Consider the following 11555-nt stretch of genomic DNA (forward strand, 5'->3'; position numbering starts at 1 on the left):
GGCTCACATCTCCTAATGGTGGCCTCTCCTTCAGAGTAAAGACCTCCAGGTCCAATATTCTAAGCTGGTCACTTCTCACCTTTATTGCCATCACTGCCAGATTCACTCAAGGCATGGATTGTTCCTGCGATCAATCCCGCTGGGTGTAGGCAGAACCTTCCCCTCGGGAAGAATGGGCCCTTGACCCACTCACCACACAAAGAAAATTAGTTGTCCAGTGTTTGAGAAGTTAGCTGGTTGTTATGTAACTACATCTAGAACCAGCTTCCCTAGAGCACTCACCACCAACTCACTCCTGCCACCGTCTTTCCAGTCAGTCTCTATGCTCCTACTAAAACAGAAGCTTCCTTCCTGCAGTATTCCTGGCTTGAGGAATGAGCCAAGCACACAGCAGGTACTTACTTACAAAATAGTAACTGAACACAGCATAAAAGGAAGCAAATCACTGTTCATTGAACATGTAAAATGTTTCTTTTTAATTTAAGAAACAAATGGTTAGGAAATAGGGTAGAATATGCTTAAAAAAAAAAAAAAAAAAAAAAAAGACTGCCCTGAGCGCCAATATCATTTCCAAGCTACTGCTTGGATTTCCCTGAGGGAGGTCCTGGTACAGAACCCAAGAAGACTCCAGATCACATAAGTTCCTAGGAACAATACTAATCAAGCCCAGAGCTTTTCCATCCTTGGAAGAAAACTAATCATTAACAAAATTGGGGAATAAAAACCAGACTCTTCTGGGACAAATGGGAATCTGTGAAGCAGCTTTATCAGCTATCTTGAGACTGCGCTGAAAATACATCTTTGTTCTTCCAGCTCAGCTCAGAACAGAATTACTGGTCCAACTTCCAGGGGCACCAGAACTTGTTTCTAAAATCACCATCAACCACAGGGAAGCCACTGACACAGGAAGCAGACACAGTCTTAAACACAAACCACCCAGTCTTTCCCACACTATCTGTCTATGAAGCATGGGGCAGCCACCTCCATACAAAGTAGACAGAGCCTTAATCAGCCACTCCCTCTCCCACACAGTCCACTCATCAACCACATGGCAATCACTGCTGTAAAGAGTAGATACAGCCTTAAATACCAGCCATGTCCACCCCCCCACCCCCCCCCCCCCCCCACACTGTGCCACTGTGAATACAGTTCTTGTCATATGGCACAGTACACCTGCTGTTAGTTTTCAGGATATTCTGGGTTCAGGTCCAAGTTAACAACTTTGCTGTTTCCCAGGAAAAGGGCTATATCCTGACCTTATCTACATGCATTCCTGTTCTGTCATCTACTCTCCCCTCATGTCCTTGCTTTCGAGTCCTTGCTGCTCGAAAAGTGTCTCTCACTCTAAACTTTGCTTGTCCAAATACACCCAGCTTGAATAGCATCTTAGGACACACTCTCCCTAACTGTAGCGGCCCCTGAGATCCTGCATATTTTGCCTCCTCACAACCTTTGCCATCTTTTCAAGGTTTAACTTTTATTCTGTGGCAACTTCCAGCCTGGCCACTGTCCCTCCAGAAAACCCACTGGCAGTCATTCATGTCTATAAAGGACACACAGTCCATCCTGATGAGTTCGACTTCACATTCTCCCAGTTACCTGTGTGCTTCATCTTCCATCATAGTTTATGCTTAAAGCAGTGGCATCACTTCTATAAGCTTGCCTAAAGTACCTTTTCAGAAAATCTCTATTCAGAACAGGATCAAGAAAGGGAAAGCCCACCACCCCCGACCGAGAACAGAGCAGTACCTGTGCTCAACAGGTGTTCTAGGGCGTCTGAGTACTGTAGGAGGCGGCTGGCATACAGCCAGGACTGCAGGCGGTAGCTGTTGCCATCATTGCTTTTGGGATTATCATAAAATTTCTCTAAGCTACAGTTGCCACTAAATTCCGTGTCGAGGGGCCTTCCATCGCCTGTGGTGCTGCTTGAGTACTGGATGCCTGCTTCTGGAAAGTGCTTCATGCCTAAGGAGAGAACACCCAGAGGAAGCATGACTAACCACTACTACTCCAAGTGCATGGTTGGACAAAAACACAAAGAAAATATGAATGCTATGGCCGGGGCTGGGCATCAGAGCCCAAGGGAAGTCACCTTTGTGCCCACACTTCTTCACATGTTCAAGAAGCACATGAGGTGCTGGGGACAATGGTTAAAGAGCATGCTTCACCATTCCCTGCAACCAAACAGCACATGGCAGTCCTTCCAATCCTCACCCCACTGCTGCTGTCCAACACCATCAAAAGGCAAGTAAGCAGACTGCTGCACCCAGAATTGGAGCAGGTCAGCCTATCTCCCCATCATCCCATGTGAAAGAAAACACAGCGACAGCTCCTCTGGCAATGCAGTTCAGGTAGGCGCACTGCTGCACTCCCAGGGAAAGTCCAGTTCCAATTTTTAAATTGAACCCCAACCCCGCTCCACAATTCAGTCTTTTTGAGATAGGATCTTTCTGTAAAGCTTTGGCTGGTCTGGTACTCACTATATAGCCCAAGCTTGCCTCGATTTCATGACAGTCTTCCTGCCTCAGCCTCTCAAGCACTGGAGATTACAGGCATACATTAAATAAGCAACTAAAAAAAATGTGAAAGGCCTACCTTAGGCCTAAATTTACCTAGTCAACAGTCAAGTAAATTCTAGGTGGGATAAGCAGCCACATGCCTGAAAAGTTAGGGTCATTCTGCATGGTGTCCATACCTAGCTTCTCTGCGATCTCCTTTGCGAGTTTGTTCTTCCCGGAGCATATGTTCCCGTCTACCGTTATCACTCGGCTGTACTCATTCAGTTTTTTGGTTGTCTTATCACCAAGAACGAAGGCAAGAGGTCCATACTTCAGTTGGCATTGCACACTGGTATGAATCTGTCCCTGAAAACAATAACATCACATCACCACTCTAGTTACTGCAGGCATTAGCAACTATTAGGTAAAATAGGCGGAGGCCTTGCTTATTTGATGAGCTGACTCCCTTCTTCCTTAGTGCAAGCTCTCTGAGAGTTGAATGTTTACATCGCTAGGTCTCAGAACAGGGCCTGAAACAAGGATGCTTGCTATGTTGATGAAAACTGGGTGGATGGATGAACAGATGAACAGGTGGATGGACAAATGGCAGAGTGGAGGAGGACTTGACAGAATAAAAGTACCTTTCTGATCAAGGCTTCTGTCTTCAGCCTGTTACCTAGTTAGCTCACCACCAAGTACACAGTTTAAGCACGGGAAAGCTAGAAGACTTAAACCAAAGTAGAGTTTCCATACCCTAACCCCCAAGTATGATGTCCTTTACAGCTGGAACTGTCCACGATCTAACAAACAACAGAGTAAATAAAGCATTATCTTTGCCTTCTTTCAACTCCATAATCACCCACAGAAGCCAAATTTGCAGGTTCTGCGGAAGAAGCAGTACCTCCCTCTCCTGCTGCACTGCTGCTGCTGAGGTCATTTTCACATCTCTCATCCACAAGGCAAGAGACATCCTCAGCAGTCTCCTAGTCCATTCACCAAACTGAAGTAATCCACTCTCTCCCCAAACAAAATAAGATCACCAAGCAGGGAACAGCGGTGGGTACATAGTTAAAAGGAAAACAATTGGAAGGGCAGCAAATTCTAAAGTGAGAAGTAAACCAATCTCAAAGATATTGCAGATGGCAAGTAAGCGCCTAAGATGCCCCCATGAGAACCCAGAAATGCACTGTGTTTGCTCACAGGATGCCCACAAATGCAAATGACTGCCAGCACCAACACCAGCAAGACAGCATGCAGCAGGAAGCACTGCTGAGTAGTGCAAATGGGACAGTCAGTGGGCGACAGATGGTTGCAAGACTACCATCTCACTAATACCCAGCAACCACATCACCCAGCTGATAGGACACATTCCCACATGAAATTTGCATGCACACTTCATGCAGCTTTTTTTCACAATTGCCTTGAAGGGGAAACTGTCAGGATGGTCTTCAAATAGGCAAACAGATAAGTGATAATATATTCGAACTATGGAGCATTACCCAGCGATTAAAAGAAATGACGCAAACAAGCCATAAAGACATGAGCCAATCTTTTTCTTTTCTTGCTGTTTCTGAGGTTTCATTCTGAGACAAGGGTCTCACTATGTAGACCTGGCTGGTCTGGAATTAAAGGTGTGCACCATGATATCTGGCTTAAGACTTATTATTTAGAGAGAGAAGGGGGGAGAAAAGGGAGAGAGTGTGTGTGTTAGAAGAGTAAACACTGGGCTATCTGTCCAGCTCCACTGTAAAAATAATTGTACACATTATTAGTAGTGTGACCGGCAATGTAATGTGTGACTGACTACAGGAGTCCAGAAAAGGCAAAATGACAGAAATCATCAAAAGAGCAGTGGCTATCAGTTTAGGGGGTGGAAAATGAATGAACATTAAGCTCAATGGATTTTTTTGTTAGGGCTGTAAACTACTCTGTGTGGTACTATTAAAAGGCAGCGATATGTCACTGTCCACTGTGCAAAACCGTTGGACTTCACGGCGTGTGGAATGAACTCAGTGCATGCAAAACTTAGGATGGACTGAACTTCTGACATACATATGTGAAACAAGCTCACTGAAGGGAGTGCTGAAGGAACAAGGATTGTAGCCTCTAAGAGTCAAGGTCAAAGCAAAAGTGCACTGGAACTTGCGTGATCCTAAGGGGCTTAGGCTGACAGCGTGGATTCCGGCTCACGTTCATGCACACCCCATTTCTCTCCCTGGCTCATTCTCACACACACCACTCCTCTGCTCAAAACAAAAATCCTAAATAAGAAGGTCAACCCCTTCACAAATTTAACACCTCTGCAGTTCTAGCTACTAAGAAGCAAAGACGTTATGGTGCTGTCAAAAAACGTGTCCTGTTTCCAGCCACGGGCCCCGAGGCGCCTAGTAACACCCACTATTCTGCATGCATCTTAGGAAGTCCTAATCCTCCCCAATCTACCCCAAAAGTCTCTGTTACGGCTCCACATCACGTCACCCCAGCGTCCACGGGGCGCTCAACCAAGCAGCTTCGCCAAACACTGAACGGACGAGCTAGCGGGCCCAGACTCCAGCGCCTCGGCATCCCGGTTTCCCAGAAGCAGCTTGGAGAGAGAGTCCCACCGCAAAGCTGCACTCGGAGCTGTGGGTGGGGACCTCGGGAGCTTGCGGCTCGAGGGTCTGACCAACAACGCCGGGGCGTCAGGGGTCGGAGACGACAGGCCGAGACCCAAGCAAGACATGCCGCCCGCCGCTCACCACGCGCTGGGCTCCGGCCGCGAGGCCCCGCGCGGACGCTGACGCCGGGAGAAGTCTCAGCAGCCTCAAGGCCATTGCTCCGCCGTCCGCCGCCGGCTCAAGGACCAGACGGACGCGAGCGCGACGGGGTCCTAGGTTGTCTGCGGCGCGCTGTCATGACGTCACAGTCGAGGTGTTCGCGGCGCCTGTCGAAAAAAAAATAACTTTCTTGGGGTGAATAGAGGATTGGGCCAGGTTATACCGGAGGGACGACGCTTAAGCCTAGATCTACTCTATGGGCAAGGTGTTAGCTCCTTTGAGCGAGTAGCGCGGCTGAACCCCCAAACAATAGATCTATGTGTGTGGCGAAGGGCAAGAAGACCCTCCTGGGCCTTGCCGATTGCGTGGAGGGTACCAACACTGAGCTGCGGTTCTTGTAGATGCCTTGAGGGGTGCGACGAAAGTGTGACTCTCTTGCTCCGGGTAATTTATGGGTTCTGTGTGGGTGGACCCGCTCGTTCCTCAAGATCCTGTGGTGAGAACCCGCCTCCCTGGTGCACGCCCGACCTCTGACTTCCTGGGCTCTGTGGGAGTCACCTACTTCCTGCCTGGGTTCGGCGAGGAGGATCTGCCACCCGCCTGGGCTCTGTGGGTGAGACCCGCTCGGGACCCGGTTTTGGGCTCTTGTGGTGCTGAGAGCTGCGGTGGCCTCGGGTCTAGAACCACCATGGTCTCCAGGGCAGAGCACCCTGCCTCACTTCCACAGCTGCCTCCTGGAGACGTCTTAAGCTCCAAGACCCTCTGAGGCTAAGAAAGAAGAGCCTGAGGAAGTCAAGAAAGTGCTATGGGGGGGTGGGGGATGTCCCTAAAACAGTGGGAGACCCGCCCTGGGCGTGGACCACCCTCACCAAAGCTCCCCTGCCTTTCCCATTTCTAGAAAGCCCAGTGCTCCTTCCAGTATATTGAGAATGACTCTCCACATTCCTCTTGTATCTCCATCATCCCATTTCGCGGCTCCCCTCCAGTGCGCTAGGTGTCAGTACAGGGCAGGCTCACCCTTAAGAAAAGACACTGCCTCACCTCCTAAATTCAGGTATGTTTGACAGCTTCAGCTGGTGGCACGATGAAAAACGGTGTATGTCATTAACATGCAGATTTTAATGGTGCTACTTAAGCTGGAGTCAGTCGTCTGCTCCAAGTTTGCTCAGAGTTTTTGTTGTGAGTCAACTGTGAGATATTTTAAAATATTGACTATTTGATGAGCTTTGAATTCCTGGATTCCCCCCCCCCATTTTTTAAATATATCGTTCTTATAATAATGAGTTGTATTCGAACTTTTAAAAAGAATTATTCACTTGTTCACGGAGGAACAGTGAAGACTATGATTTTTAGTCAGGGATTCTTTTTCTCTCTTGCCTTATTGTCAAAATAATAGAAGCTTCAACAAAATGACCTAGGAAGTATTTGCACCCACTTTGTTTTCCTGGATGCTTGTGACCAGAGGGTTTCTTGATGGGGGTTGAGGCTCTCCCGAAGCTGTTGGAGGAACTCCACAGCCACTCAGAGGAAGAATAAGCCTACTTGAGTGGCAACTCTCTCCTCCAGCAAGATTTTTCTTTAGAAGAGTTGAGTGAGGAAGTTTCCCAAATGACAGCAGAAGACTGGGAACTCCAGCGGAAAGTCAGAAGAAAAGAATGGGGAATGGAAGCTTTATCGTCTATTCCTTGGTGAATGAGTTTTTAAATCACATTTGGTTGAAGCAATAATATCCGTAGTGTAGTGTATATACAGGAAATGCTCAAAATAATCATATTTAGAAAAGGGGTGTCTAGAAGAACCCAAATGAAAGGAATGTTTGGTCCAGTGAGCAGAGTAGGGAATCAGTCCCACAGGACGTTGTTTTAAGTTTGTCTGCATAATGTAACTCCTTGACTTACCACTCACAATGCTGTAAAAATGATGATCCCCAAAGTTAACCAAATAAAGATGAAATTCTTTTAAAAGTATGTACAAGGTATCTGTTGGAAACTGGAAGAAAAGAAGAGAAAACAAACAGAAAACAGTGATTTCGTGAAACTAAAATCTTTCTGCACAGGAAGAGAACAATTAAGAGAAGCGATAGCCCGCAAAATGGGAGAAAGTCTTTGCTTGCTACTTCTCTGTCGTAGGATTGAAATGTAGACTCCACAAAGAACTCACCAAACACCAACCAGCCTAGTCAATAAACAGGCCTGTGAAATGAGCCAATAGACCTGTGAAATGGGCAGATAATTCTCAAATGATGAAACACTGGTAGCCAATAAACATATGAGAAGTTTAAGGACATCATTAGTGATCAAAGAAATGAAATTAAAAGTACATTGCTATTTCACTTCAAAATGACAGTCATAAAGAAAATGAATAACCACAAATACTGGTGAGGATGTGGACAAAAAGGAATTTTATATATACACTACTAGTGTTAATGTATATACTAAACTAGCCTGTATGGACATCAGTATGGAGATTGTTCAAAAAAAAAAAAACACAACTGGAAATAGAGCTACCATATGACCAAGCTATATCACACCTAGGCGCTTACCCCAAACAATTCCAAGTCAACGTGCCTTGAAAATATACTTGCACCTCAATGTCTATTGCAGCACTGCTCACGATAGCTAAGTTATGGGACCAACCCGTGTCCAACATCAGAGGAATGAAGAAAATGTGCTAGATATAAAAATAAAATTTTGTTCGGCTGTAAAGAATCTTGAAATTCGGAGGAGGAAAGAATGCAACTGGAGAGTATCATGTTAAGCAAATTAAGTCAGAAAGGTCAAATTCTCATCTTTTCTCTTGTTTGGGCGTCCTAGAGTTTATAGATAAACCTACGTATGTACTGATGGTGTAAAAGTAGAAGGAAAACTGGGCACCAAAAGGAGCGATGTGAGATGTAAAGGGTGAGAAGAGGTCATGAGGTGTGGGGGAATGTTCAAAGCACATTACAGGCATGTGTGGAAGTAGCTCATGAAACCTATATGATATTTTGAAATCATTAAAATGAAAACGAAGTGTGCAGGCCTTCATAAATCAATTATATGACAGCCTTAGTACTGTGTTGAAGAAATTGAATTTGTAATTAAAAAATCACAACCAAAAATGAAATTCTTAAACATGCATGTTTTCCTGAAGAATTTTACTTGATATGTAAACATATAAATTTGTACAATCTCCTTCAAAAACCAGAAGAGAGAATGCTTACCACCATATTATGATGCCATAACTGTCAAAGACAGTACAAAAATTTAAGTGTAACACATCTGTAGGCTACAGCATATAAAATAACATAAGAAGTCAAAAAAGCCCTCAAAAAAATAGAGAGGCTTACATATCACAGATCAGAAGAAATACACCAGGTTGATTTTTTTCCCAAGCCGATCTATAGGTTTAATGGGGTTCCCACTAAAACCTTCACAAGGATGTTTTAAGGGGTAGAGACAAACTATAAAATTACAGAAATGTAAAGATGCTAGATTGCCCACGATGAATTTAAAAAGAAGAATAAAGTCAGGGGAACTACTCTCCCATTGTTGAGCTTTACTACGTGTTGCTATCAATCAAGAGTGTGCAGTGGTTCTGGAGGCTATGGTGTGCATAGAACAAGAACCAGTGAAGTAGAGAGAGCTGCCACAAATGAGCCAGCACAGATCCCAGCTGTTTCTACAGTGGTGCAAACATAGTTCCGTGGCATAGCGTGAGAGCGATTGGCTAGCCATGGGGGAAGCAAATGAACTGTCAATAACCTTAACACCTGGAAAAAAAAAAGTCCTAAAATCATGTGTCTGGATGAATCATGTCTTTGAATGCAATATGTAAAATCACAAAGCTGTTAGGAAAAAAATAGGAGAAACATTTTAGGCCTAGGACTAGGGAAGTAATTTTTTTTTTAAAAAAATGTTTTTATTGAGCTATATATTTTCTCTGCTTCCCTCTCTTTCTCTCCCCTCTCCCCTTAAACCCTCTCCCATGATCCCCATGCTCCCAATTTACTCAGGAGTCCTTATCTTTTTCTACTTCCCATGTAGATTAGATCCATGTATGTTACTCTTAGGGTCCTCTTTGTTGTCTAGGTTCTCTGGGATTGTGAATTGTAGTCTGGCTTTTCTTGGGAAGTAATTCTTTTAACTTGATATCAAAAGCATAATCCAAAATAAGGAAACAGGTTAACTAGACTTTACCAAATCCAGAAATGCCTGCTGCATGAAATCTTAAGAGGATGAGAAGACAAACTACAGGTAGAGAAAATATTTACAAGCCACATATTTGACAACAGACTTTGTCTAGGATATGTAAGTAGCTTCCTTAAATTCACATTAGAAATAATCCAATATTGGCCTTGGTGGCACACTCTGAAGGTCAAGAGGTATGGTTCCATTTATAGTCTATTATGTGTTGAAATAAAAGGATGGAGAACAACTTGGGGCGTCTAGAGGTTCCAGTGTAGAGGTGTGACTGTGCGTCAGCAGCATTTGATGTCTTCTGATGATGGGAATGCTCTGCCCCCCAACTACACTGTGTTCAGTCCACACAAATGTGCATACTCTGTGACAGATGAATCTGCATAAATGATAGGATTTGAACAAGTGCCGTGGGTATGCCATAGTCGATGTCCTGTCACCAAACTGTGCCTTAGTCACGCATAAAGACTCTGGTGGGAAGACCAGGCAAGGAACGCGTGGGACTACCTAGTATATGTCTTTGCAACTTTATGTAAACCTACCATTATCTTTAAAAGAAAGATTGAAATTACATTGTGTGCAGTATAATAAAGTAACAGAATTTTACAATTTACACTTAAGAGGTGCATTCTTGTGTCATAATTTTTAGAAACTCAAGCACTGGAAAGAAGAACTGCTAACCAAAGCTACAAAGTAGGGTCAAGAAATTGAAAATTGTGACAGAAGACAGGTGCTTATTATTTTCTTACTAAAATCTCAAAATTGTGATGATAACAGTATCCCCAGATTAGTCTGTAGATTCAGCACAATTCCATGAATGAAAACCTGAAAGCGTTTTCTTCTGTTGACACTTACAAGCAGATTCTAAGATGTGTAACTCCTTTCAGGAAGACCCGAAAGAAACCAAGACGACCTAGACTTGAAGCACGTAAATGGAGGACATGCTTGCAGACCTCACAGTACAGGAAAGACCACATTTGGAAAAGCCCTGTAGGACTGGTGCAGGAAGAGACAGACAGGTTGAACTGGACCATGTCCTTCTTCAGTGACTGGGTCTTGAGAGAGAAGTGCCAGGAGATGGGGGTAGGATAGAAGACAGATAAAATAAAAACAGGGGTCTTGCATAAGCTGATGACTTATGCCAAGCAAGTTTATTAAGAAACCCAGAAGCTTGTATACTATTTGCAGGGTGAGATATGGCTAAATCAGATGGTGCTGGCAAAAGAACACATGATCCTTTTGACACAGCTGCTGTAGGACTGATAACCAGAGCCCAGGGAGAAGAGTTGGGTCCCCAGAAACCACAACCTTGGCTCCAAGGCTCTGACGTGAGCCCCAGACTATCCTTGTGAAGTCTACACCTGTGCAAGGACACACAACAGATGTGCCTTTTGCCCTTTCATCTGAGCCTCTGAGAAAGTCTTGAGTGGGTCTAGCTCCCAAAACCAGGTAGATAAAAGGAGCAGGTTGGAATTCTCTGTGATTTGTTTTATTAAAGGTAACACTACCTAGGGAAGGGTGTGACCTTTGAAACAATGGGTGAGGGCTAGACTAATTTCAGGTGCTTAGGGAAAATGGTTTCAGTTTCAGATGGATTACAAATTTAAACATTTAAAAAACAAAGGTATAATGTCACAGAAGAACATTTTTATGAACGTAGGGGAAGTAAACATTTCTTAAATGTAAAATCTCCATAAGGGAAATTGTACGTGTTAGGCAAGAAAATGAAGAACTTTTCCTCATTGAAAGACCCATGAGGTCAGAGCATATAATGAACTGTAAAGTTTTTGCTTCCAAGCGCTCAGATCTCACAGGGAGCTCATATCCAGACGATCTCAGAAGCCCTGTCAGGAAAGAGATCAGTGTGAAAATGGGCAGAAGATGTGGACGGCTCACCAGAGAGGTCATACCCAATGGATAGTGAGACACTCAGCGTCAGTACCTGCAGAACACCGTTTGCATTTGGGAAACACAGATATAAGTCACAGTGAGGCGCCTTTGGAGCCCAGAAGAAAGGCTGAAAGGAAACAGCCCTGCATGTTGGCCAGGATTTAGAACCTCTAGAATTCTCCTAAACTGGTAATGTGTGTAAAATTGGTACATAAAGTTTTGAAAACAGTTTC

At 44.4% G+C, this 11555-nt stretch overlaps 1 protein-coding gene across 11 annotated transcripts in view; it reads right to left on the bottom strand.

The window, feature by feature from the left end:
* Positions 1–5395, bottom strand: part of Ndufa10 (NADH:ubiquinone oxidoreductase subunit A10) — a 46671-nt gene extending 41276 nt beyond the window's left edge. For 10 of the 11 annotated variants that reach the window (XR_015737715.1, XM_087905550.1, XM_087905579.1 and 7 more), the window contains exons 1-3: positions 5237–5393; positions 2696–2864; positions 1750–1965 (exon numbers count right to left, since the gene is read on the bottom strand). Coding sequence is in view for 10 of the 11 variants with exons in the window: in XM_087905550.1 (XP_087761676.1) it covers positions 1750–1965; positions 2696–2864; positions 5237–5311 (460 nt within the window). In the remaining variant the exon portion in view is untranslated. Of the gene's footprint in view, positions 1–1749; positions 1966–2695; positions 2865–5236 lie in introns of all 11 variants that reach the window. The other variant, XM_087905549.1, reaches the window with a different exon arrangement.
* Positions 5396–11555: the final 6160 nt, after the last annotated feature.

The sequence above is a fragment of the Myodes glareolus genome, chromosome 1 (assembly GCF_982192425.1).
Source record: "Myodes glareolus chromosome 1, mMyoGla1.1, whole genome shotgun sequence".
Classification (NCBI taxonomy): Eukaryota; Metazoa; Chordata; class Mammalia; order Rodentia; family Cricetidae; genus Myodes; species Myodes glareolus.